We start from the raw sequence: 27583 nt of genomic DNA on the forward strand, positions 1-27583 counted from the left end.
TTTCTGTGCAACGATTAACCAACCACTTGATATCTACTACTGAGAACGTTTCCTTAAAAATGCACGGAGCGTCGCTCACCGATTTGCATCAACGAATCCATCGGTACTCGCCGGACAAACATCGACAAGTGATTTCTTTTTTATTCCGCGACAATAGAGTCGATTGTCTCGATGTAAACAATGACCATCCATTGTGCCTGTTATTACAGAGTTTCGTGTCGCTTCTGGACGCGTGGAATACGCAAAAGCGCGTAAGAACTCGACAAGACTACGCGCGTCCACCAGGCGTCGGTCGGATTGTACTCCTGTCTCGAGCGACCGATTGAAACTCAACGTGACACCTCGTTCGACTTGTCTAGCCGTGAGTCATCGATTCCGTAGACGCGTCTGTAGACTGATGCAGTCGTATGTAGCCAGGTGCAACCTAGAATAATTATGAACGGGACACGTGGATCGACGTATAATGGTTTCTGAGAACCGGAAAGTTGCGTGCTCGCTGGGTCTCTAAGATGGACTGTAATTCTATTTTCTATCGATGCTGAATTGATTCTAACTCTCTGCCTTGTAACATCAAACGTTCGTGACACGGATTATGCTTTCGATTCGCATTTTTATAAACATTCGTATTTTTATACGCGCAGCTAAAGAAACGGAATCTAAATAGAAATTCGTTTCACCCTCGAAATATAACAAGTTTTTCACGTTGTTGAATATGTTTTAGATTTTCTTATGCGGATGTTTGTACGCTATAATATTCTTTGTATTTCTGCAATTTTAGATTCTTCATAAATGCATAAATATCGGTAATTTAGAAAAGACACAAAATTACGGAATCTAAATAGAAATTCGTTTCACCCTCGAAATATAACAAGTTTTTCACGTTGTTGAATATGTTTTAGATTTTCTTATACGGATGTTCGTACGCTATAATATCCTTTGTATTTCTGCAATTTTAGATTCTTCATAAATGCATAAATATCGGTAATTTAGAAAAGGAACAAAGTTACGGAATCACAGATTTTAATTTTCAATTTAAAATTGTTTGTACGCCATTGAAATTGGTAAGCACAGGGTAAACAATTATATCACGATGCCACGATGAAAGTATTGTTTTTATTCTACGAAGAGTATGTATTATTCTCTTGAAGCTTGTTAAGAAAGAAGGGTTGATAGCGTGTCGATTGATCAGATATCTACATGCAGCGTGTGCCAGTGTCTTCCACGTACTCGATGACGAAGATCGCACCACCGAATATGGCAGCAACCACCCGCACAGCGGGCACGTGGCGGTGCATCCTGTCACGTACGACGAGAAACATCATCATCGGCTTATGTCCCTCCTTTTCCTTCATCCTCCTTCTTCCCTTCTATTCGCGTGGCGGTCTATTGTCGCTAGGTTCGGTGGTGTATTCCAGCTAAATCGTTACAACCGCCGGAGCCATTGTCGTTGTCACTTAACGCGACACGCCGACATTCCTTGTCGCGCATAATAAACGCATTAAAGTGAATCATACTTCGATTCGTATGAAAATGTTTCGTCGTCGCGCGCCACTTTCCTCTTTATATCCGATTATTCTGAAAAGGATCGACGAGGAGAACAAAAAGCTGGTCGGAACTTAGGTTTCCGTCAAAAATACTTGGAAAAGATCGAAATATAGCCTCGATAAGAACGTGATCGTTATACGAGATAGCTAATGAGCCGATGATGTTCCCGTAATTATTGCGCAACCTGTAGATCGAGCGTCACGTCGGTTATATCGAAATTCTGGCGTTTGATGTATGGTAGCCGATAATTCGACCGTTACGTGCTTCTGCCACGAGCAACGAATTCGAATGCCTAATTGATATCCATAAACGGTGTTTCCAGCCAAAAATAGATGATCATCGAAAACGATAAACGGCAGAAATAGACGTGGAAGATGAGCGGATACATCGATTGGAAAATCGAGTACCGATCGAACGAAGTTACGTCTCATACAGGAAGCGGAGTGGCGCAAAACACACAGTCGTTTGGATCTTGGACAAAGACAATAGCAGAGGAGTTCGACTTCCGTCTTGGAGATGGTATCCCGGAAAGCGAGGAAAAAAACTGGGTGTCCTTCTATCGTGCGATCTCATCTTCGGGAGATGGCGACAGGCCCGTCTGTTCACCGGAGGGAACCATGGTCGAGGAACACAGCTTTAGAAAGAGGGGGAGGAAGGCGACGAGAACGAACCGAACGAACGAAAAAGAAGCGGCGGTCGAAGAAAGGCAACCGATGTTCACGTGGACGGTGGAGAGAGTAGAGGACGAAGAGACAACGACGAAGAAGACGAAGAAGAAGTCGGCGTATAGACTCGTGCGGTTGGCCTTGATTCATTCAGACCCTTTTTATCTCGAGAATTCGTCCCGGAAAGGACGCTCGATTTCTCGGAACGCTCTCTCGGTCCCCTCGGCCGAGTTGGGAGATTTAGGCTGGCCCGTGGATGCTGATAGCAGAGAGAAGAGAAGCGGACGCATCAATGGACTCCATTCAAACTTGGTCCCGATCCTATCTACGAGTGGTTTTCGGGACCAGGACATCGATCTTGGTCCCCCTAATTATTTCCAAGATGGAGATCCATGCGGTCCTAGCACGGTTAGTATCGAAGCTATTTTCGGCCCTTTCGAGAAAGAGAAAGAAATAGTACCTGGTTTGCCCGGTGTTCAGGCCTTGCGTATATTCTGGCGACGGACGCCCGACCGATTGGTCACGCTCGCGAACCCCCTCGAAACGATTTTGCACGGTTTTCGTGGACATGTCGTTCGCCGACGTTCTTGTCGCCCTTTGTCCCCAGACACCGAGAAGATCGCCGTACCTAATCGCTGCTTGGCATCGTTCAGACACTGTTGTATCAATTTAGCTTCCGCTATAAACCGAGGCTTGGCCGACGTCCTCTTGGATGTGTTTCAACTTTCTGTTGACATCGCGCATGATGGGAATTACATGTCAGTTTGTTTTATAATTTCGTGTCGTGTTTGTTATAGCTTCGATACTAAATTTACTAAGCATAGCATACATCGCTGTAATCAAGTTTGTATGGTAATGACGCGTGTCACTGTTTAGCATAATTTAGGAAGCTTCCATCTGTATCGTCGCGTGCAAGGTTGTCATTATACACTCCTAGTATATTGTGCGCGAACTAAATAATATCCGATTTCAACTTGTTTACGAGCAATCCTATAAAACTATAATCCAATTAAAGCCGGTACAATTCCCAGAAATTACGAGCCATTAATAACACTGGGAAAGCCTTCTTGTATGTGTGAAGCCAACTCCGGTTCGAAACGAACATTCTATCAGCCAGGAAAAAGCCTCGTGTCAAACGAGATCGACAACTCTGCGGGTCCAGCCACGAACTCGTCCGCGAGCATCAGCGGATCTGGCGTCTAATGAAAACGTATCGTCGGAACGAGGCAACGTGGTACACAGAAACGTCGTTTCGTTTTGAAGCCGGGCAACGATAAGGGGCGACGCATCGGCGGACAGTTTTGGTCCGACAGCGACCCATCATCTCTCCTCCTCCTCCTCCTCAACTTACCAGGGGGTAACGGATGAAACGAAACACCACGAGCTGCGAGCATTTTTCAGTTACGCGCATAGGACGGCCTGTTAGGAGGTTTGGTCCGGTTCCATCGATTCGATGAAATATCCAACGTCTGGTCGACAGATTCGATACGTACGACAGCCTCTCACCTGCTCTTCTCCCTCTTCCCTTCTCCATCGAGGTCGTGAGCCACTACACAGCCTAATTCGATTATCGACTCTGTCAGCACGGACTGTCACGGTGGCGAATAGCCGTGTTTCGGCCGTTAGAATCGTCGAAGAACCGATCCAGTTTTAGAATTCATTGATCGAAGCGAGATACGTATCGATCAATTTGCAAGGAATCCCGGTTTCGAAGCGCAGACCGATCGAAGTTCCGCGAGAAGATCCGTCCAGGCGAGAAAACCCGAAATACTGGAGAGATTAAGAGATTACCGAGGAAAGCTCGCGCGAAAGAGATATAAAGAAGGGCGAGGGACGGGGAGAAGCTAGGATACGAGCAAATGGAAGGAAGTGGAAGAAACAACGAGAGACGGTGAAAGAGAGAGAGAAAGAGAGGAAGAACGGCGGATTTCGCTGGAGATGATGGAACGTGGCGGAGAACGCGATGGAAGAACGCGGTGCCCAAGGCATGCGAGCGTAGTTTCGAGGGGGGGCCTTGGCAGGGGGTGGTGACAGCGGGGCCTACAGACCGCGGGGGGTCTCCTCGGAGGAACCAGGAATTTAACCACGAATGGCCACGCAACCAGCGGAGAGCCGTCACTTCCAGCGAGCCCAGGCATCCATTACCTCCTGGTGCCCTGCCAACCACTGCACCGCCACTCGTATCTTATATTAATATATTATTTACCTCGATCCGTGCCGCTATAACTCGCTCTCTGTGCGCGCCTCGTTGTGTACCAAGGAACGAAGAGAGACGGGGCGAGCCGGGTCGCGGCAGAGAAAGAGGATAGCCACAGCCCGAGAAACGACGGAGACGGAGAGAGAAAAGTCGTCGAATAAGAATGGCCACGGCGTCACGTGCCTCGCATTGTTCTCATTACTGCGGGACGATCGTCTCGCTTTCGAAGCGGGAGATCGACGGTGATCTAAGAGGCTCCGAAGCTCGAGGCTAGTCGAATTCTAGAACGATGTTCGATCGATCGCGGGACCCGTTCGTAGAACGATTGAGCGCTCGAATGCTGTGTAATGTCATCGATGGAGTAGGATCGTTTCGCTCGACCGATCGTCTATCGCACCACGGCGTGGGCTGCTCGCTCGCTCGCACGATAGCTCGAGCGATGGATCGCACGACGATCGATAGAATTCAGATAACCGACTTGCCATGATATTTACAGATCTATTGGATAGGCTGGTCAAAGGAGAAAGATAATGGTTCTTTCTCGATGGAATCGTCGAGGAATCAATGTCAGCGAATCGCGATCGTTGAAGGAGGCTGCCGAGCTACCTCTTGCTTATTTGCTCAGGTTCCAAGCTTCGCCACCGATGCAGCCGTCTGACATACGCGAGCACGTTCTCGTTTTACAGCTGTAATAATTGATTTATCCCGCATCCGCGTTCCGTGTTCTTGCGACACGCTGACGGAACAATGACGACGTAGTGGTATACCCGTGTAACTGTCAGCGCGTTACACGATATCATAGCTAATTTTTGAATTTAGTCCCGTTGTTCGTTGCCAGTTTCACCGGCATCGTGTAATTCTTTCCCCGGCTTATTTCATCGAAGCGCACTGCGCGCTATACATAATTCGACGTGCGCCGCGTTCGAATCACGATCGCTCGTAATTACGCTACATTTGTGCTTGCACGGAACGGCGAATACTACCGCAACGATTTTTCCCCGGACTAATTAATTCGCAACGACCAATTATCATGCTTCGGGGATATTAAGGAAAAGTTAAGCGACCCGACGAAAAATTTCTCTGAACACGCGATACGCCACGGGCGTATCTTTCGTTTGCTCAAGCAACGAGTTTCATTTAACACAATTTCACCGGATCGGCTCGAGTTGAAAGCCTTGGAAATCTTATCTGGAATCTTTGCTTACGATTACGCCGGATAATTACTCAAGCATAATTTTACGAAGAAATTGGAATCGGTCGAACGAGCGCTTTAATACGTTGTTTATACGTACTTCGTTGCAAATTACCTCGATAACTCAAGAACTGTAACTCATCCGGGTACTCGTTTACAAGTTCGGGAACTTGGAGATTCCAGAACCGTTGCAAACCGCTCTGACGATTCAAAGACCGTAACGTTCACTCGAGTACTCGCTCGAGAATCAGGCAATTTGGAAATTCCAGAATTCGAGTAGTCTATAACTTGAGAATTTGGAAATTGACGAATTGGAGAACACGATGATTCAAGCTCAAACTCTAAATGGAAAATTTGGTATTCTCCTGTATTCTACCGCGAGAGTAACCGCGATGGAAACGATCGCGATTGAAACGGCGTTGAGTGGCGCGATAAGAGGAAACACGAACGCAAAGAAAGGCGCGTATCGTGGGTGCATGGAGGCGCGTAGATACGCGCGAACCCGCTCGCTTTCGTGGCCGGTGGTCGTATCCACGCGTTACGGTGATACGGCACACTTTATGGTATCGCGTACCAAGGTAGGCATGGGGCGTGCGTTCATGGCGTGGCGTATTCATTTCCACGCCAACCTCGTAAAACTGACTTAATTTAATGTACGTCCTCCATTCTGCGCTCTTCTTGTCCTTACACACCGCCACGTTTCAACACCACCGTTTGGTTCTCTGTCGTCACGGAATAACGTCAAAAATGAGCGATTTTTATGGTTCCTGACAACGGAAGTTAACGACAGTACAGCTAGTTCTTTTAAAACGCTAAACCGCAAATTATTTGTTTGAACCGCGAGCGAGGCAAATCGTTGTTTGCTTTACGTAAATTACATATTACCAAAGTATGATAATACCTCGGTAGCTAATCATTTATCGAGATCTAGAGCAACCCTACTATTGGAAATTTTTGCGAACATATTCTATGCGTTTACGTTGTTTCGTAATACGATACAGCTATCAGAATTATCCATATTCAGCAAATTCGGAACGAGCTTGAAAATATATATAGAGATTATAAGATTCTTGTTGCAAGCATACATTTCGCACGAATCATGTAGAGTCTGCATTGCGTTATATCGCTAAAACTCTCTGTAGCTTACTCGTGAAAATCCACTTCGCATTTCATTATTCGAAGAATCAACGGATTCGACACCCAAACGACTTGAAACGGACCGACGAGAACGTTAAGGACGCTGGCCAGCAGAGTAGTACTTAGAGCCGCCTGGACTGAGTCGTATACTTACATATCCGGTCGTGTGCATATAAAACGCGGTTTCGGGGCCGGGTTAATGCGGTGGGAAGAGCGGCGTCGGCGGCGTGTTCTGCATCTCGCGGCCATGTTTTGGCCGGCTTATGAATTTATTGGGGGCCATTCGTTAGACATTAGGGACAGCCTCGCGAGCGCGTAGGAGTCGGGAAAAAGGATAGCTACTCTCCCTGCGGGACCCCGTTACGAGCATCTAGCTGCGCGTACCGGCGTCCTTTCCTCTACCTGTGCACACCACTGCCGCCGCCGTCGTCGTTGCCACCGCGTTGTATCTGCATATCGGTTCGAGAACTCGGCCGTATCGTGGCGTGAAACAAAACGCGCCACCGCGAACACGCGAGCTCGTTAGAAACGATCGACCGCGCGAGCGCCCGGTTTCCGCTGATACAGAGCGGAGCTGTTGGTCCGCGGATCGCTCGCGGATCGGCGCTGATTTATCTGCACCGACGAAGCTCAACCAGCCGCCTTTTTCGTCCAGGCCGAGTCCCAGGCTCGCGTAGATCGTGGTGATTAAGTGGCGTGGTACCACAGGACCGTTCGATAAATAAATAAACCGCGGTGAATTAATTGGCGCACTCTCGACCGGGCCAGGTTCGTGTCGAGCGTGTTCCACGGGCCGGTTCAATGCGCGCTCTTTATTTTTCTGCGATCGATCGACGCCATCTCTCTCACTGCTTGATAAGTTAGGAATCGAGTAAACGGTTCTCTTCATCTTTCTTTTAACGTTCCCGAAGTTTCGCCTTTGTCGGTGGCTTGTTGGAATCGTTCGCGATTATAATTTTTTTAACGATAGAGTTTTATTTTTTCGAAGACTGTATTTTTTCAGCGAAACTGTCGAAAACGAGTTTGTCGAAGCAACGTCGTTTAACGGGACTCGAGTTTTCTCCGATAAATTACTAGAGATCGAGCTTATATCGATAAAACGTCACTCTAACGCAACTTGGTTCCTAGTTCAATTGAATATCCAACTTAACGAGCAACGGCAAACAAGAGGACAATTACCAGGTACAGCCAAATCACCTTAACCGGACACATTATTGCTCAAGAACGCCTACGCGCATTCCTCTCGAATGTATCTAACGATGCAAATCCAAGCATACCTGAATGCCTTACCGAGAAGTGAAAAATATTTCAGCAACAATGGACGACGATATAAATGCTCGGGAGGAACGTTCGCCGACACGGTCGCCAATCCCTCGGTTGACTTTCGACGCAGGCTCCTGAATTTCTAATTGACTTTGGGCTCAGTTCGGAGGTCTCATGACCGCCAAGTTCGAGACCATTGTATTCAGTGGACCGCGATTCGTCGTGCACGGCGAGACCTCGTTAAACATTCAAGAAGGCACGATTGCCCGATCGGAGATTGTAATTCGTTCGCGAATGAAATAGAACGTCAGAACCGATTCGAATCGGTGTCGGCACGCGTGTTAACGACCAAGTTTGTCGTCTAATGGCACACGTCGAACGAGACCAACTTTCAACCTTTGCAAGTACGCAGCGATGTCGTTACCGGAGTCTCCTCCTAGTCGAGCTTTTACGGTGAAACTTTTGCGCGTGTTAAGACAACACGACGCGAGGGAAGACTCGAAATGCTTGCAGCTACCAGGATGATACAAGTCCCTCGGCGACTCGTTGCTTCAAATTTCGTGGAAAACCGAGTATAAAAGAAATTTTCATCGAACAGTCCCTTGGAGACGAATTTCGTAATACATATTTCTTAAGCAAGCCGTGCACTGATCAATAATATAATTACACTGCAACCACGTTGCGCGTGTATTTTAAATATGTTTCAACCGAAAATAAGCGAAACAATCTTGAAATCTTCAACCAAGTCGAATAATCTTTCGCTTCTTGCGAAAAATCTTACACGAGTTTGAAATACGTATACGATCGAATAGATAGCGAATGATGTGAGAGACAACACGTAATACGAAAATCATACGATGATACACGTTTCAGAAAACATAGCTTAACGATAATTACTCTAAAACATAAATGAACCACTTCACCTTGCCACAGCAACTCAAATACACTCCGAAAAAGGCAACACTCACATCCACCGCGAATTAACACCAACCGAACACACGAAGAGAGTACTCGAAACTTCTTCGTGGGGTGGCTGAATGTTCGAAGCGACGAACTCTCTACAACAGGCTCGAAAATCGCGAGCAACGTTTTCCAACCCTTTTTACGTCGCACTCGCATCCGGCCAACACGACACGTCCTATACGTGTACGTCACACATCGTGACGAAACTTTCAGGTACTTGTACAAACTGTACGTACAGGACGTTTCGACAGCGACTAGAGTAGGTATATACGACGTACGAAAGAGAGTGGGTAAGGGATGGGCGGAGGGTTAGGTGGTATATAACGTCGTCGTAACGCAGCAAAACTTACAGGAACTTTCCTGAGGGAAAAGAGCACCGAGTCGGTGAAGCCGGCTGTGTGAATATACGCGGCCGGAAACTCAGCTTCGACGGAAACATAACGTCGCTCGCGAGAGCATGGAAACGGAGCGTAGTTGGAAGAAGGCAGTTGGAAGAAGAAGAAAACGGAGACTGTGCTCGTGCACGTGTCGTGCTCGGCAAGGGTGAAGTAGCTTCGAGGAACAGTCTGAGCCGAGCGAGTTCGCGCTCTCAACTTTGCTCTCTCCCCCTTTTTCGTCCTCCCCTAGATACTACACGGGCAAACTTTATCCTAGATTAAGTTCGTTTTCAACCGTATGCAGGCATACGAATTATTCTTCGCCGACGAGTCGCGTTCTAAGCGATCGGATATGATTGCATTTGAAACGCGTCTTCGTCGATGACTGGAGTACAGGATTCGCAAAAATTGATCTCTAATCTACGTTTATTAGAATCCTGAAAGTTAGATCGTGTCTCTGTACAATTCGAACAGTATTGATTTCTTTGAATACAGACTTAGTTTGTGAACTGTCCTCTTATCCTGTCGTTTCCTAATGCTTCCGTATAGTAATCGACGATGCTTCTTACCGATACAATATCAATATTTTCCATCGACGTTTATAAACAATTAATCCCGATTTTATACCTGTCTCTACCTCTATAAACACTGGTTCATCTACAAACAAGTGTACCGTAGAGAAGATGTAGCTAACCAAAATGCGACAAACCCGGCGAGTAGGAGCTCGGCATGTTCACTCGCGAATCCTGTGAAACCGTGCGGTCACGCATTACGGACAGGCAATTTATCGTTATTACCGTTGACTGGCATGAATATCGTTCAGAAGCCAGGTTATAGTCGAGAGGCAATCGAGCCTCGTGATCTGTCTCCTCGTTTCGCTCTCTTGGCCGCTGCGTTCCACTCGACCCGAAGACTTGCACCGTCGGCAAGCATTAACGCTCGAGTTACGCGGCCCTATCTACATCGGAATAATTATTGCCGCGTCGAGCAGGACGCGAGCGATCCTTGCACCACACTTCCCCCGACCCCACACGCTTGATCCTGATCTACGACCAACGAAACGCATCCTCAAGGACAGTGGAAATCACCAAGGGACACGGCGCACGATCCCTGATCGCAGATAAACTCTCGCGATTAGCTCTCGACCGGTGCACCCTCGGTTAATTCAGAGACACGTTAACGTTTAATTCCTCGTTTACACCCCATTTACAGTTTATTTACGGGGCTCTTCGGCTTTCTTATTTTGTCCATCTTTTGATATTTCGTCGAGCTTCCTCCAATAATATTTCAGGGGTGTGCCGATGATTCGAGGAGCTTTCGAGGTGGAAAAACATTCGCCTCGGTCGACTCACTCCGGCGTTCTCGTTTGCGTTAAGGGCACGATCTGGACGGACATTATTCTCCAGTCACGGTCCATTGAATAAATCTGAATGGACTGCGATCGGGTTGCCGTGACTGAACCGTCAACGCGAGGTCCGTTCGAGCCCGTGTTTTTACCCGAGCCGTTATTAAAATGTTCTTCATGCTTCACGGTTTGATTAATTCGGAGACGTATTTCTCGAGTACAATCGTGCAGATAAAAGTCGATAAGCATGTTCACGTTGTACAAAGAAGATTACACGAAAATACGAAATTCGTAACTATCTATGTATATCGAAGATCGATGAAATCTTTTCCCACGCGAATGATCTCGTTTCCTGAAGAGGCGAGATAAGTGTCTAAGTAGACGTTCGAAAATTCGTGGCGGCAAATGATAGGCTCGGTTCGTTAAAAGACGTGAAAATTATGTCGCGCGCTCATGTACCAGTCTAACGACACTTCGCACCTTTCGTCGCCTTCAAGCGACAGCTATAATTACCACCGGCGACATAGTGTTTTCCTGCACGTAACCATTTCATTCTACCGACAGTAGTTATCGAGTTCGTGTTGACAATCAGCGCTCGAATCAAACCGCGGCTCGTATCTACGTATTCTCGAAGGAATCCACCACTCCTGTCGTCCAGATTATCGTTTCGAATTCTCTAGCGTTCGATCCTCGAACGATAAGCGTTTTTATTTCCCCTGGTTTTTTTCCATCGACTCTAACGCGATTTAAAACTCATAGACGGCTCGTCTCGTAAATCTAACTTCCTACATTTTAATCGTATTAATTAATTTTGTTAAAGCAACTAATTATTTCAGTTTATTTCATTCTTCTTCTTCTACTATTCTGTTCATCGAACATACATACGTTACGTTCGAGAAACGAGCACTCTGTCGACAAACGGGATCGCTCGTTGTTCATTAGCGGACTTTTATCGTCCAATCTCGGTTGCAGCAATCCCGACTCGTGTACTCGTAATCATTTATTGCTGATAAGCCGGTGAAAAAGGCGGCGTTTATCGGCGTACGCATAATGGCAGCTTTAGCGTTCATTATCAGAGAAATGGCAGCTCGTAGCGCGATCGCGTTGCAACTCTATGATGTATCTTCGGCTGCGCGTACTCGTGTCCCGTGGAATTATCCGTGGATGCAAATCATCCCGTGTCGGCATTTGCTCGAACATGGAACGTCGTTTTCTGCAAGAAAGTCTCTAATATGTTCGCGTGCCCGTTCAATAATGCTTCGATAGTAAGTAGATACTTCGAAGTAGTATGTTTCAAAGGTCATACCGATGTCGATGTTGCTTTTTCTCTAATACTTTACGATGTATTTTTATTGTACGTTTCAATCAGTTAACTGGTAAGATGGTTATCGCTATGAACGAGGAAAATTATATACGCTGAACAGTTTGTTCGATATGATAACCGAACATTTGTTATATTTAGCCGATATTGACGTAGAAAAGTAACGATTAAAAGTAAAACTTCTTCAAAAATCCACACATAAGATAGCCTTAATCGAGATCGACCTAACATCGACTTCAATAACCGGTACAGCTATCGAACCGCATTAAGCCTCGAAACACGCAGCACTGCTATCACGATAAATCATTTCGATAGAACGATCACGGCCGTGGTCTCGATGGAAAGTCCGCGGGACGGTTCAGCGAAGCGAATTCAGCACTGCGAATCTCAGGGGCCAAACGTTAAGCGCAATAAGCCAAGGATTCCCTGGCTTCGGAGCAAGTGTTGCAACGCATAAAAAGATTTAGTTCCCGTAAGTAGCAGAGGGCAGCACCGCACTGCACAGCGTGGAATTAAAAAGCCGTGGAGGTGGAGGTGGAGGAGGAACGGTGGCGGAGGCGGAGAGGAGAGATGAATGAAACGAGAATCTCCGGTCGAACAAAGAAAGAGAGGATGATGTAGAAAGAGACGGAGGGACGATAAAGAGGATCGAGAATCGAGAGAGCAAGAGGAAAAGGAAAAAGCGGAGAAAGGAGAGACGACAAGAGAGACAGACACGGAGGAAGGCCCGTGGAAGGGGTAGTAGTCAGTGGAAGGAAAAAAAAAGAAGTGGAGAAACCTAGGAAAGGACAACGCAGCGAGAGAAAGACGGAGCTCGTCGATGCATGCGTACAACGCGATTGTGTGCGTTTAATCTCCTCTATGGCATGGAGGTGGGCTGATGGGAGTCCAGTCCGCGCCTCTTTGGAGGGAGATGACTTGGCTGCCTTAATGATTCCGGGGGAAAATAATGAAACATGAGCAGGTATCAGAAAGGGGCGTTACTGAACGGCGAAGAGGGTGGAGGGGCATGGTCGCCCTTTTCCTACGCGTCGTTGATATAAGGACCAGGATACGACGTCTCGTCGGACCGAGGAAGGTAGGAGGCACTAATGAGGACGGTGAGCTCGAACGAAGAAACCGAAGGTGCGACGAAGACGCTCGGACGAGCACCGTATCTGGAGAACGGAGAGGGAAAACGAAAGGAGGCTGTGACTCTGGACCAGCGATCATCAGCGGGGATTGGCCCGTGGGCCCGACCACCGGTGCGACCTGGTTGGACGAACGGACCCCTCGGTGCACCAGGTGAGAAAAACTCACCTGGAGAAACCATGCCTCCACGGCTGGGAGTGGTGAAACTGAGAGAGCGTTCGCGGGGTTGCGAACGTTACCCGGTACCGAGACTCGGTCCTAGAGCCGCGACCAACGTGTTCACCGCGACCATGCTGCTCTACGCTAGCGCTATCATCTCTCTAATCGTGTCTGGAGACCTCGGCGTTGGCTGCGCGACGTTCGACGTTATTCGCAATTTATGGAAGGCTCTCGTGAGAACCATAGAGGTTTCTCGCTGGCTGCTTTATCGGTGTACCCTGATCCGACCGCAATGGAAAACGGACGATGTTTTCAAGACAGCCGAAGAATCCTCGAACACGATGCATGATCAACATTTTTATGGATCCTAGGAAACGTGGGAACGGATACATGGCGCACAATTAATTTCGTTCCTATGGAGTTATAAGTAAAAATGGAACGTTTTATACAGAGATTTTATAGAGATTTTATAGAGACAAGTAGGAAGCAAAACGTTATAGTTTTTCGCATAGAACGGGAACGCGGTTCGGCGTTTACCGGTACACAGCCCCACTCGTGGGTCGAGGTTACAACAGGAAGCGATTGTTACTTTGTTATCGAGCGGATGCAAACTCACGCAATTACCTTTAATTACCGTTTAATAGCGAGTGGAACGAGAACGGTAGCGCACCTGTCTCTCATCGCCGGAATCCTGATGCGTCGACACGCCGCGCGATGTAGCTATTTAATTGCTTTGATTATTTATAAAGATCGTAGAGAGATAATTGTGGCATAGCACACGTTATACCGGCGAAGTTCGTACGTACGCTTAAAACGCACTAAAACGCTTCGCATAACGTTAATCGTCTCCTGCCGCGGTTAATATCAAGAAACTTATTTGACTTAATAATTATCGCTGCATAAGGTTATCTTCCCATTTTCTGCGTTTTCATCGCTGTTGTATATATAACATCTTGACTGCCGCGAAATTAATTGCCAGAGAAACGAATACTCCCTACCGCGAGTTTATTAATCTCTTTTTAATTGTAACCGATTAAACAGTTAATTACACCGATTCGAGGAAGGCACCCGCTGTGTTCCCAACGACGAAATAATTAGCGGATCGCATCGGCAAATATTTCACGTGATGGCGACGTTTCCAGATAAGATACAAGATATCAAAAGGTTGTGCGTTTCGAAATACAAGGTTGAATCGAAAGAAATACGTCGCTGTCAACGTCGATGTAATTTGCAACCAAACTATCCTCGCTAATTCCCGTACACGGCATCACACTCGTTCCTAGATAAAAGTCTGGTATTAATAAGTAGCGTATGCATAATTCACGTTAAAAGCCGTGTTATCGTTTCCTTGAAGCACTCGGTCATTGTAGTCGAGCATATATCTAACACGTTATATAATTGCAGAGTTTCCCTCGTTATGTATATATTATGTAAAAAAGAAAAAAAAAACATGTCCTCTATAACCAATGTTAAAAATTTTCTAATTCTGAACCAGTTACGTACGTTTTTATGTTTGAAACTAGCTCTACTTAATCTCCTCAACGAGTTTTTCGACGTCGTTGGAATACTCGATTCCCCATGGTAGCTGTTCTCCCTTTGCAAACTATCTCGTAAAATAATTACGGTCCATCTAAACGAACGTCTTCGACTGATAAAGCAACGCTTTATCGTATTTTCTATAAACGCGTGTGTACGCGCGTAAAAGCATACGTACAAGAGCGTACGCGTGATCGCCAGCTAAATAAAAACGAATCGGTTCTATCGCGGAAACCCCATGTCGAAGTGAAAATGATATCGCGTATGGCCATCGTTATCGGTCCTGGGACATTACATTGTTAAGGCAAAGTGCCGTCATTAACGACGTAACGGTGCATACCGTGGCAGGCGAGCGGTTTGAGTCACTTAACGCCATGGAAAAATGAAAAAAAGAGGAAAGCAAGCGGGAACGCGTTGCTCGCAGCTCTGCGTGCCGTCAATATATCCGCAGATAAGGGGTGCACCGTGCTCGAAACGCGATTATCGACATTCGAGTGCTCGTCGATTAGCCTGACCCGCCTTTCGTTCCTCTCCGCCTACCCTCGCCTTCCACGCTCTGTCGATTTCGATCGCGATAAATACGTACGCCATTAACTCGGACAGACACTGAATTTCAAGCTCGTTTCGCCGGATGTTGACGATCCGCATCGATTATTGTTGAGGTCGAGCCATCTCTCTCGTCCCGTAGAAAGGTTTCGTCACTCGAACGATAGTTTCCTCGTCTTCGTTGCCCTTCCGACGAGGTACCTGTGCATCGATCATGCTTTTTATCAGCTCGGAGTCAGCAGGAAGTTTTCAGAGAGCTCTACAGCTCCATAATTGAACGTCTACAGATAAGAGAACAACGTTCTTCGGTTGTCGTGCAATAATCCAGAAACCAGTTCAGAGAAACCACCCCCTTGTCAAAGAAAAACACGCTGTAATTTAGACGAGGCGCTTTCGGTGAATCCGGCCCGCGGTTACGGACTTGTCATTTGCCGTCTAAATCACAATCCATCAGCCAAATTCGGAAGAAAGTCGAAGCTGTCCATGATAAATGATGAATCGTCGACGTGGCGTGCCCAAGCGGCTCGTAATTCTACGACGAGCACGCGCTACACTTGTGTGTCATTGTCCTAAATTTACTGCTTGAATGAAGTACATACACTTGATATATTTGAAAGATCAATATAAAGTACAATGGATGGATTCGATTCTGCTTGAAGATTCGAGAAACATATCTCTTCCTTCTTGAAACATCGTTTGTTAGTGCACCGATTACAATTGTACACCTAATATGGCTATAGAAATAGGTCGATTAACCAAATGTCTAAAGGAAAATTTATTTCATCTGTATTCCTTACACAAACTATCCGTCGATCCTTTATTCCATCCATTTGATCCGTCCCAACAGTTTAACGATAGAGGGGTAAAAAGGGGCTTCGGAATAGATTTACGAATCGGTCGATCGACTTTCTGGCAGATGATCGGCCGCGAGCGGCTCCTTCTGATCGTCCGCGGGGGTTGGCCGGTTTGGAACAAAGCAGAGGTGGAGCAAAGAAAAGACCAGTTCGAGGAGGGTTGGGAATCTCACGCTTCGTTTAATTAATGAACGTCGGCATCGTTTCTCTCTTCCCTTTATAGGGTGGTCGTACCGCTCATCTAACCCTGGTCTCTCCCTTCTCTCCTTCTCTCCCGCCAGTTGAATTCTTCTCACAGTTACATGCGCGTCCTATGTGCGGATGGCAACGATCACGCTGTTTATGGACTACTCAGCTCGCGGTAGTGTATAGGGTTGGAACGAAACACATACGGAATCCGGTTAGCTTTTCTACTGCGAACAATCTTTCATGTTGCCGCTCGATGAGATACGAGCTCACTTTTCCCGATGAACGAACATCGCGACGTCGAACGAAAAAACATATATCGACGCTAATCTGATACATCGAAGCGTTTCTAACCACTAGCTAACCCGAATTTGTTCGGGCACTTCGTGGAAATTCGTTCGGAGTTAATCCACTCGATAATTCATCTCCTTTCGATTCGTTTCAGCTTTTAAACTTGTAGTTTGCGTGAAAGCTAGGGATGGTCACGATAAGTTGTGGATGTTTAACAATTCGCGATTGTTACGGTTGCCTTCTGCATGTAACACAATCGACCTGTGACGTGCCGAACTACAGACATATTTACACGGACCAGATTTCAGATTTATCAGTGATAGGTTGACAAAGGGTCGGCCGAAATCCTTTGAAGATATCGCCTATCGGTCGATTCGTTGTTTGATTTGCGTTGAAACATGGACGTGCACTCCGTCCGTCATTGATAACGCCAGCGTGATCGTCGATGGCTCCGACGATCATGAGACATGCCACTCATTCTAGCTGACCCTTATCAGGTACCAGGTATTTTTACTTATGTCACTCGAGGTGTTGCTGAATCGGGATCGGCAAACGGATGACACAAAAAATGTTTCTATTTTAGTTCTTTCGCTTGAACGTTAGAAAACGAAAGCAAACTTCTGTCCTTCAAAACGTTATGTAAACAGAAAAGAAAATTAAAGAATCTCTCAACAGCTGTCAATCATAATCCAAGCAATAATAAAAGAAATCTTTAGTAATGTTACAATTTCAATCTTTGCATTTCCCCATTTACGCATTTAAAAATTATTATACGTGCTTATTATCATTGTTATTGTTAGTAATTTTGAACAATATTCGTATAATATCGTCATCGTTTAGACATAATCAAAGACATAGTAACCGTAATTTCATTAATAACTTCTGATATTAACTTCTGAATTGCTCGTGATAGAGTGCCACGTTCCAGCGACAATAAATAGCAGCAATGACTGGCGATATCTTGTAGGTAACAAGATCGCGCAATCCGTTCGAATCCCGGCAGAATTCACGCGATGGATTTCATGGTGAAGTGATCGCGGACAATGACGCCGTGGAAACACCGTCGCAGATCACCTTGTGTCAACTACGCCCAACAACGGCGTGCTTATGTACGGGAGGCGGTATTAATTATCCCGAGCCTCCTTATAACGTAATTTATGGGAGCACGAGGGTACGACCGAGGGGGAGCGTTATCAATCCGGCAAGATTAATCACTCAAGTTTATACCGGGCTTCCTATCCACTTCACTCCATAAGTAGTACACTTCGCTTTGCTTCCAAGGCTTTTCGTGCCCTAGCTGCCTTTATCCCTTAGCGTCTTTGATTTATGAGCAACCGCGCATAAGGTCCCGATATGGATATGATACTTTGATGGACAAACAGTTTTAATTGAAAAGAAACGATCAAGAAAGTTTGAGACGTAGACGTTGAAAATTACTTATTATAGAATTATATAATATCGTAAAAGTTGACAGCGATGGTTATCACGATTTACGAATACTTGCGAGTCATTGTGTGAAAAATATTTAAGACAAGCTTGTAGTAATTACGATACATGTTGTAATAATGTGAAAAAGACTTTCAATCGATTCTCAAGAAAATAAAGACTCGCTGTATGTATATGTATAAAATATATGTATGTATACAAAATTGAAATAATCACTTGTTTAAAGCTTACCTGCATGAATCATGGATTACAAGGATCATAGGATTTGGTCTCAAGAGGAGCCATCAGATTGAATCGATGCCAATATCCATCGCATTCCAGAGAGGAATTCGTGCATTCGAGAGGAAGGTGGAAGATTGAATTCAAAAATGCAACCGAAGCGCACTCTACCGAGTGCAGGCTGAACCCGTCCATGATTCTTTCCTCGTTGCACCGCGGTCTAGCGTTAGAAACGTCTCACTCGTGGAACCTGTCGAAGTGCGGGTATTCAACACGGTGACAACCGTTGCTGCACACATTGTCGAAAGTATACATGGCACCCCTGCCGTCCCTTTAGGTGCGAGAAGGACGAATAGCAAGAGGGGTGGTCGCGTGGAAAGTGGAAAGGGAAACCCCCCCACCTAATAGCCCGAAGCAAACCCCCACTTTTCTCGTTGGCAACGATGCCACGGTACCAACGAGGAGGGTCTATAACCGTCCTTTGTCGAGTCGTGCTGCCACCTGTGCAGCAGCTTTCGTCGACCTTGCCCGTGACTGGTCGCCAACCACTTCGGACTGGTCGTACAACTTCGAGCTTCTTGACCGTCGATCTTGCGCACCGAAGTCTCTTTTCAATGATTTTCTTTCGATTTTGTACAGGAAAACACCGCAATTGATTCGATAGTACCGTTTACGAGTTGCTATGAAACTTGCTCGCATGCAATGAGTTCGACAGCGACAGTACGATGTCAACTGGAGAGACGTTGGTAAGTTACTGGAAATTCAACATCGATGGCGACGATAAACGAAACGTCCAGGTGTCGATTCGAAACTCGTGTTGAATCTAGATTTCAGCCACTGGCTTTGACGTTTGAAACAACGCAAATGCACGAGGATATTGCCATACACGGTGTTATCGAAGGAATCGTATAGAACACGAGCAAATCGAATTACGTGTGGCACGCGCGCGTTGTCGAATCAGATAAGCTTTGAGGGTAATTTAGAGGAATTGCAACGTTTGGATATATTAGATAAACGTTTCAAACGTGGTTGCAACATGTATCGTGCGAATAATTGTGGATTCAACGAACGGTTGAATCTATACGTCGGATGAACTTTCACTAGGCATTACGTGTGCTCCTCGTATCATGCATGATCTGTAATTATAGATCATAGTCGTGACAGTTTTTATGCATTTTCAAAGTAACAGATAAGGAAGACGTACGCTTGCATATAATAGTTATTGTATGCCTGAACTTACGGGCTTCGCTTAAGAATCTTTATTACAGCGTGTATCGCTTACCGTACGTTATCTTAACCTATGTTCTCGTATTCTAGGGAAATCCCTTGATAAAGAACATGATAACTATGTTTAAATGTATTGTTACAATCGTATAATGTGCTTTTATTACACAATCTGATTAACAATTCGTATTTTTATTTCTAGCTCTGCATAAATTATTTAATAATATCTTGGATGAATTTAATTACGATAAGAAAATGTATATTACATATAATAAATATGAATGACTTATGTAAATACGGGATGTTAGCGTGCGTCGTATCAGAAAATAGGATTTTTATACATTATTTTAATTATTTCTTCCACAATTTATTAACACTTATACAAGCTTAGAATTGCAAACACACGACTCTTCAAAACGCCACGAGTCCATTCTGCATAAGGTGGTACGTGCATATGTAACGTTAAACCGTATCATCTTTCCTTTCATTTACATTCAAATTCACGGCAAAATGCGAATCATTAGTTGAAGCGTAACAATGCGTAGGGCCAATGCATTTAACATGAATTGCATGTACGTACTGTGCTAGACTATAGGCTATAGAGTAGGACGCATTAACATGTTAATGCCTTGTCTCGCGCTACAGTTAACTGTCTCATCTCACTACAGCTAAACGTGTTGGTTGATCCACGGCATTAGTAATTCAAAGCGCAGAGACACCTATAGTGCGCACAGTCATAATAAAACACCCCCAACGGTATACCACCGTTTGTAGATTGACTCGCTACAAATTGCTCCATTACGATTAATTCCATTTTGTAATCGATATTCCGCTTACGAATTAACACACGCGAAAAGAAAAGGAAAACGTTGTATAAACAGTGAGATGCGACAGAATTTTTCAAAAGGTATGATTTACGACGGTCACGCGATAAATAATTCAAGGTTTATTAGACAATGGTGATGCAGTGATAACACACGATTTAAAAACGGCCCTTTGCCGAGAATTTCGTGACACTGGCGGCTACATCGGTAATTCGATTTATCGGTAACTTGTACAGGGTATGGCGAGAGGAGCACGATACAAAGCCACTATTACTCCCTGTTGGCTCCTTAATTCCCGATTCCGAAGACGCACGGTTGATCCTCGTAACACACGCACAGAGACGGGAAATCCAAAATCGATGTGCGACGACATCGGTCAGCGGCTTAGCTTGGGCGTAGTCGTAGCGGAACGTCGACGTTCTGTGCCGTCGACAAATTCGGTGTCGCATTCTCGGAAAGTCACCGTTGTAGGGATAGAAACTGATCAGGCAAGGGGAGTTTAAGGTGGAGTCAAAGAGCAGGAGAGAGAGACGGGAGTGGAAGACTTGAGAGTAAAACAAAGAGAGAAAATCCCTTGAGCAGGAGCATACCTTCTACGACACACACTGGAATGACACTCGCGTATATTGACTCATACACTTGCACACGAGCTTACAAAGCGTATACGCATAGTAGCGGCCTCTTGAAGTCACCGGTAGAAGGGTACGGAGGAACCGTGAGGAGAGGAGTGAGAGTTGCGCGCGGCTATGTGTAGACCGCGGTGTTAACAAACGGTACACTAATGTTTCACGTCTCGGTGTGCCTCACCGTATGCTTCTATCTCGCTCCAGCTTGCGGAATCTCTCTGTCCCGCAATGTGTTCCTCCGTCGACGTCGCCGTGGCGAGCAAGAGCGCGAAGTAGTAGCTCAACGTGCTGCGCACACTGCGGGGTGATGAGAAAGGCAGTGGCACGATTTGGTGGTAGTACGAGTAGCTTCGGATATAGAGGGGGTAGGGAAAGGTGATAAAGGCGGGGCAAGGTTAGTCCGCGCCCACGGAGGGGAAAAAAGCCGAGCTCCGCACCCACCGCGGTGTATTAGAGGGGAGACGAAAGAAGTGTGGAAGGGGACGATTTATCCAGTTTACTCTCTCTCTCTTTCTCCTATGCACCGTCGAACACCACTACAGAGATTCGTTTAAGCGAGAGGGGTAAGCGCGAGCGTGTGAGTTTCACCACGAAACGACAAAAATATCTTCGCTGGCAGGTACTCTCGTAGGTAGGTGTGTATATCGGCAATCTGCCGGCCGGCGAAAAATGTCAGTGCACCTTTTTACCCACCCCGCGAACCACATCGGCCCCTTCGACTGTCCCCACCCGTTCTAGCGAATGTCCTCCCCCGCAACCTCTATGCTCGCGATCCACCACCTACAGCCGCCCCTACCCGCCCCTTTGATCGGCGGTCGCGCCAGGAGGGCGACAAGTAAGCGCGAGGAGGCGAGTTCCCTTGAAAGAACTGCGCAAAACACACTTTCGCGATGCCACGGCCGAAGTCGTCGTTGTCGTCATCGTATCCGTCGCTCGCCGTTGTCAACTTGTATATTGTTAGTGATCATCGGCACGTTGCCGCACTCGCGTACAACGGCCACGGACCAATCGCCCGATTCGGTTGGCGATAGTCGACCGAACTTGTCGTTCGACGTGAATCAGTTTTTAAATTCAACCGTGGCTACGTGAAAAGAATTTGAAATCTCGAGGATCAATAGCGAGCGCGTCGTTTGTCATCGCAGGACTTTCTAAAACCGATGAGAATTGGTGGTGAAACGCGCGATGGGACATCCACGCATCATCGGCGCATTAAACTGCCGGTACGCGTTTATGCCGCGTAAACGTGCTCGTGTAATACGTTCGTCAGCTGGTGATCGTGCCTTTCATTGTATAAGTGTCGAGCGAGAGAGACGTCGCGACGGTGTTGGATCGAAGTGAAAAGCAAACGCGAAGTCAAAGTTGGACAGAAAGAGAGAAAAGTTGTGTAGTCAAGTGTCGCGTTGTGTGTGGAGCAAGAGGAAGGATCTCAGGAGGTGGGGGCCAGTGGTGTAGCGAGGGGACACCAAGTAGTTGACGATCGCCGCGGTGAAGGAGAGGAGAGAGAAAGAGAAAGAAATAGAGTGGGAATATCGTAGTGGTAGTGGTGGTGGTGGGGAAACGTCAGAGTGTGCGGTCGTGTCCAAGAAAGAGGTGGAGAAGCGAACAGCAACGGGAGAGAGGGCAGCGAACAAACTACCGGGAAGAAGTCAGCGGCAAGTAAAGCAGCGCCGCCGAGGCTAAACTTCAGGATCTATCGAACTAAAATTGTCGTGTAGTTTCTGCCTCCTCTTCTCGCCCCTCCTAACACAACCTACCTCTCCCTTGACCCCACCAGAGCCCAACACGGTGGCAACGGCAGCATCTCGGCCGGTTGCGCCCCCTCTGACTCGAGCACCCATCCCCTCCACAAAACGAAAGCCGAACGAAGAGGGAAGAAAGCGGCGACGGTGGGGCGTCACGAGGGACGAGGAGCGTACGATCGAGGGAGAAGAAGAGATCGGAACGTGTTGAGAAAGAGAGAGACCGAGAAACAGAAAGAGGAAAAGGAGAGAAAGAGAGGGAAGAACGGGTAACGAAGTGAGAGGGGGTAGGCAGGGAGCGCGTTAGCTGGCCCCACGGGCGACTCACCATATTTTATTGTCGCGTTTGCCGACGCTAACCGCTGGTGTACGGCTCCGTGCCCGATCTACGAAGATGCCGACCTGACTCGGAGAGAAGAGAAGTACACAGAACACTCGGCCTACTAGTAGAGTGCGGTACGAATTCGCGTGGGTTCGAGGTGCCGGTAGTGGCATTATCAGCCACCAGCAGAGGTGGCACCAGCTCCCCCACCACACCGCGCGGCGTGCCGGCCTGGACCCTCCCACCCGTCTCACCGAGGGCAAACCATCTCGCAAAAATCGTCCCCCTTTCTATGGAAGGAAAAGAACTACGGCGACGACTCTGCCACCACCACTGTCGAGCCGACCGTTTCTCGTCACTACCACCACCACCATCGGCACACTACCATCGTTATCGCCAGCGCCACCGTCACTGTACCGCCGCCTCCTCCTACACCGCGATCAACCGTCATCTCGGGGAACGAGGATACCAGAACTTACGGATTTCGATTGCGTTGTTCGCTCCTTCGACGAACGCACTACTTATAACCCACCGCTGGATTTACCATCACCTATTTACGTTTTCGGTGATTACCGATCAAAATCAGATGTCAGTGCCGATTTAAAAAAGTGCGCGTGTGGATTGAACTTAACGGATGATCGAGATACTTATCCTTGATCGAATCATTATCCTTTGTAGCGCGCGCAAAAGAAGTTTCCGCCAAGTTCGAAAGGAGAGAGGGAAGAGTCGTCGCATGGACACGCGCCCTCCTTGTACCCCCTCTAAACAGTGAAAACATATACATACACACGCGTGTAGACGCACACGCACGCGGATCACGCAGAGGAGAAGACAGAAGTGCCGGGGCATTGTACACGTGTGAGCCGCGCCAGTTTGTAGTTACTTGTTTAGAGTGCGCGCATGGATTTCGTGGTACTGTACAATCTGTGAGTTAAGAAAATTCGTATCCACGAATTTTCGATTAACGAAAAAAAAAAAAAAAAAAAAAAAAAAAAGAAAAAAACAAAAATACGAGCTGTTCCGTGACGTCATTACACGGGGTGCGAAACAATCCGCCGTGTGGACGTATTCTACGAGCAAGAGAAGAAAAAAAAGGAGAGCGGTGTGCACGAACAAGTCGAACCTCACCTTTCCTTTTTCACGAACGTCTCTCCGTCACCATCGCTCGAGTTCTCGACCTACCACTCTCTCCCTCTCTATCTCTCGTTTCGCCTCTTGTCCGTCCCTCTAGCGCTTCCTCTCGCTCGCTCCTCCCTCTATTCCGTCTCGCTTTCTCATTTCCTCTCTTTCTATATCACGTTTTCTTCTTCGCACTCACACTTATGTACCTCCGCCTTCCTAACCGCTGAGCGGAGGACTGGATTCCGTCGAAAAGAAACGACGATTCGGAGGATAGTCGCGACCGATCATAGCTGGCGCGTCGATCGGATCAACGACGTGAGTTAGCTACACGAGCGAATCATCCACCGGCGCGTATAATACCCGCATTCAAGTACCCGTGTTAATATCGTTGTAATTAGTTTATGGTTTACCGTTTTCTGCTCGCGAAACATCGTCTCTATTACCTGGACAAAACGATCCTTATTTTTCGATCTCGATCCTACACGGTGGCTAGTGTGAACTGTTCTCGTTGACTTACGGTTGTCATCGGTCTGTGCTAGTCGTGAACGAGTCCCGAAACCAACAGTGTCATCTACACGACTGCGTTGCGGTCGAAGCTCGGAAAACTGGTCCCTTCCTCTCTGGTGCCTGCGTCTGTGACAGTGCGAGTGTATACGACTGAAGACCGCTTTCAGGGTTGAGTACAGTTTGGTACTAGACAGTGCAATAAAACACGCGCGAGTTACGAATCTATAGTGAAAAATTTCTCTACGCTTTTTACGCTGTTTTGTCATTTGTGACTATATCTGTACAACTCTATTTCTTTCTCGTCGCGTGCCACGTGGTGAAAAGAAAGAAATTAAGAAGGGATACACGGAGGAAAAAAAAAAAGCAAAAGTGATATTTGTTTCGAGTGACTTGGTGAGACTGCAACAGATGCCACAGTCTGAAAGGATGATCGCGTAGCGGCGCCCGACCATCACGGCCCTGAGTGGCCGACACATCATGTCACAGTTCTCTTTTCGAGGATCACCAAATCTACAGGTGAGTCCTCCACTTTTCGTGCTTATTCGCTCTTTTGATTCGAAATCTATCGTTTACCAGGATAGTTTTGCGATTGCGTCGAGTGACACGATTACGATAGTGATGGATGTACTTTCGAATCGATGTCTTTCGCTGACATCAATCAGCGCGTTGTAACTGAACTCAATCGTCTGGTTTGTGAACTTCGTTGCCTCATTGTCGATATCGTTCAAGGAAACTGTATCAAGTTTTGATTTAATCGAGCAAACGAGTCTTATAAAAGTAGGAATACAAAGTATACACACAGGAATTTGCATATTTATACATTGTAGCGTTATAATAGGAAAGATAAATGCTAGACAAACTGATCAAAACATGTTTGTCTATCCCTTTATTTATGCGCATTATGTTAAGAAACAGGGAACAACATAGATTTCTTTCGTTATCTGCGACGTCATTCACATCTAATCGTTTTATCATGAAACTATTAAAATCTTTTTGCTTCTATCATCTTTGAAGGTTCTCTTATAACAGAAAAAGGAAGCTCATTATATCCAGTCGTTATGTTATGTATATGTTTAAATTCAGCATAATTTACCTCAAGTACCTTTTTGTTCATAAAGTTCTGAGCAACGAAGGACTTAGAATCAATTTCCTTGATCTTAGAAAAAATGGTCTTATGCAAGAGCAAAATAAAAGAAACATTAGCTGTATCTACATGTGACTACGATAACTGGGGAAACAAAACTTGATATTGAAATATCCGTGACAAGTGCGTGCATATTTCAACGTTAAACATTCGATATCGGAAGAAACGCAAAGTACACAATTCTAGAACCACCATGATATGTAGTTGTCGTTCGGTCGGTAGATGTATGAATCCGGATATAATTTCAACCGTTTGAAAGTCAAATGTATTCAACGGTCAAAAGCCTCACCTATTTGTGACTATCTGTTCCTTCTCGTGTGTGACTTCGCATATGCCAAGCTAACCAGCGAATGAATCGTTTATGCTGTTGACTATTCACCGCGAAAGCGGATATCGTCCCTGCCGTTGCGGACGCGCTTTTACGAGCTGTCGAGGAAGCTGCTTTCTTCGTTCCCTCGAGTTACGACTGTTGCTTGATTTCGTTGGAAGAGGCTATTAACGAAATTGCACGTGATACATTTTCAACTTCTTTAATCTTTGGGATTTCCCCGATGTATTTAATGCTTTTATCGTATACTAAAAATGGCCTGTTATGATTTCTGTAGCCATTAGTGTATGAAATACTTTTAGAACTAGTATCACAGTAATAATATTACAATAACGTTACGTTATAGGAGTTTTGAAGATATAAAATAGGAAGAATTAACAAGCGAATTGAATATCATAGAGAACATAATTTAGTGGTGGCGCTGCTGAAATTTTAACTGTAATATGGCGCTCGAATTTTGTATGCCACGAGAGCAATTTCCTAATATATTCAGTTAAATTTAATCTCGTCCACCTGAATTGATTACATAGATTAAAGACGTTATAAGCTTCCAAAAATTACCATTTAGATTAATCGTTATATCTTATTAACTTCGAAATTACAAAGTCTATATACATACAGGTATTATGGATAGAACATGAGATTTAGAGATGGCGCTGTCATAAAATCACACCCTGCGAAACATACAAACTTCATACGTGGCACGTATGATATATCACGCGTTTACAATTTTCCAACTTGTTTATGTCGTCCAACTATATCAGTGTAAATGAGTTATCCATAAAAATTTCAAGTCGAAAGCCTAACAATTAGTCGCCGCACCGATTCATTTCGGTTGCATGACCGCAACGGATAATTTGTAGTGTGGGATCTTGTTCGTTGCGAAAATGGATAGCCGTTGGCAAGCCTGAGAGATTCGGTACCACGTGTCCTGACATGTTGCATATAGGTGTACGTTGCATACCTATGCACTGTGCATAGCGCCGAGCTGAGAACATGTGTTGCCACGCCTAAAGCAACGTTCCGAAATGATCGAAGAGCTTGCGCCCGGCTAGAATAATTATCTCGTCTTACCATGAACGAGCTTTTTACCATGAACGACCTTTTTGCCACGATATCTAAGCTGTTGGTATGGCTACAACGCGTCTTTGAAATGACGATTCGAACGCTTCTTTTTTCATCATTAACGTTCCTTAAAGTATGTTATTACTTCTACATAATTTATAGAATATAAGAAATGTTCTTATAGCCTTACAATTGTCTACTGGAAATCGTGTTTAAGTTAAAAAATTAAGTTAAAAATTTTGTCTACATGTTTAAAATATACTTTTTCTCTACATTTGTATTTTCTGAATAAATTAGTTTATTACATAA

The 27583-nt window shown here is 45.9% G+C and overlaps 2 protein-coding genes and 1 long non-coding RNA gene across 3 annotated transcripts in view; 2 read left to right on the forward strand and 1 right to left on the reverse strand.

Annotated features, from left to right (window-relative positions):
- Window positions 1-27583, forward strand: part of LOC132904542 (N-acetylgalactosamine kinase) — a 347354-nt gene that overhangs the window by 54990 nt on the left and 264781 nt on the right. The gene's annotated exons all lie outside the window — the stretch shown is intronic.
- LOC132916368 (uncharacterized) lies at window positions 19724-23206 on the reverse strand. The gene is made up of 2 exons (XR_009660085.1): window positions 23115-23206; window positions 19724-21344 (listed from the first exon to the last, which is right to left on the reverse strand). It is a non-coding gene; the product is annotated as an uncharacterized LOC132916368 (long non-coding RNA).
- The window catches only part of LOC132916367 (Iroquois homeobox protein 6a-like), a 32299-nt gene continuing 28567 nt past the window's right edge, over window positions 23852-27583 (forward strand). Inside the window, exon 1 of the mRNA XM_060976284.1 lies at window positions 23852-25253. Coding sequence (XP_060832267.1) covers window positions 25215-25253 — 39 coding nt within the window. The 5' untranslated portion in view covers window positions 23852-25214. The remainder of the gene's footprint in view (window positions 25254-27583) is intronic.

Source organism: Bombus pascuorum, chromosome 2 (assembly GCF_905332965.1).
Source record: "Bombus pascuorum chromosome 2, iyBomPasc1.1, whole genome shotgun sequence".
Taxonomy (NCBI): domain Eukaryota; kingdom Metazoa; phylum Arthropoda; class Insecta; order Hymenoptera; family Apidae; genus Bombus; species Bombus pascuorum.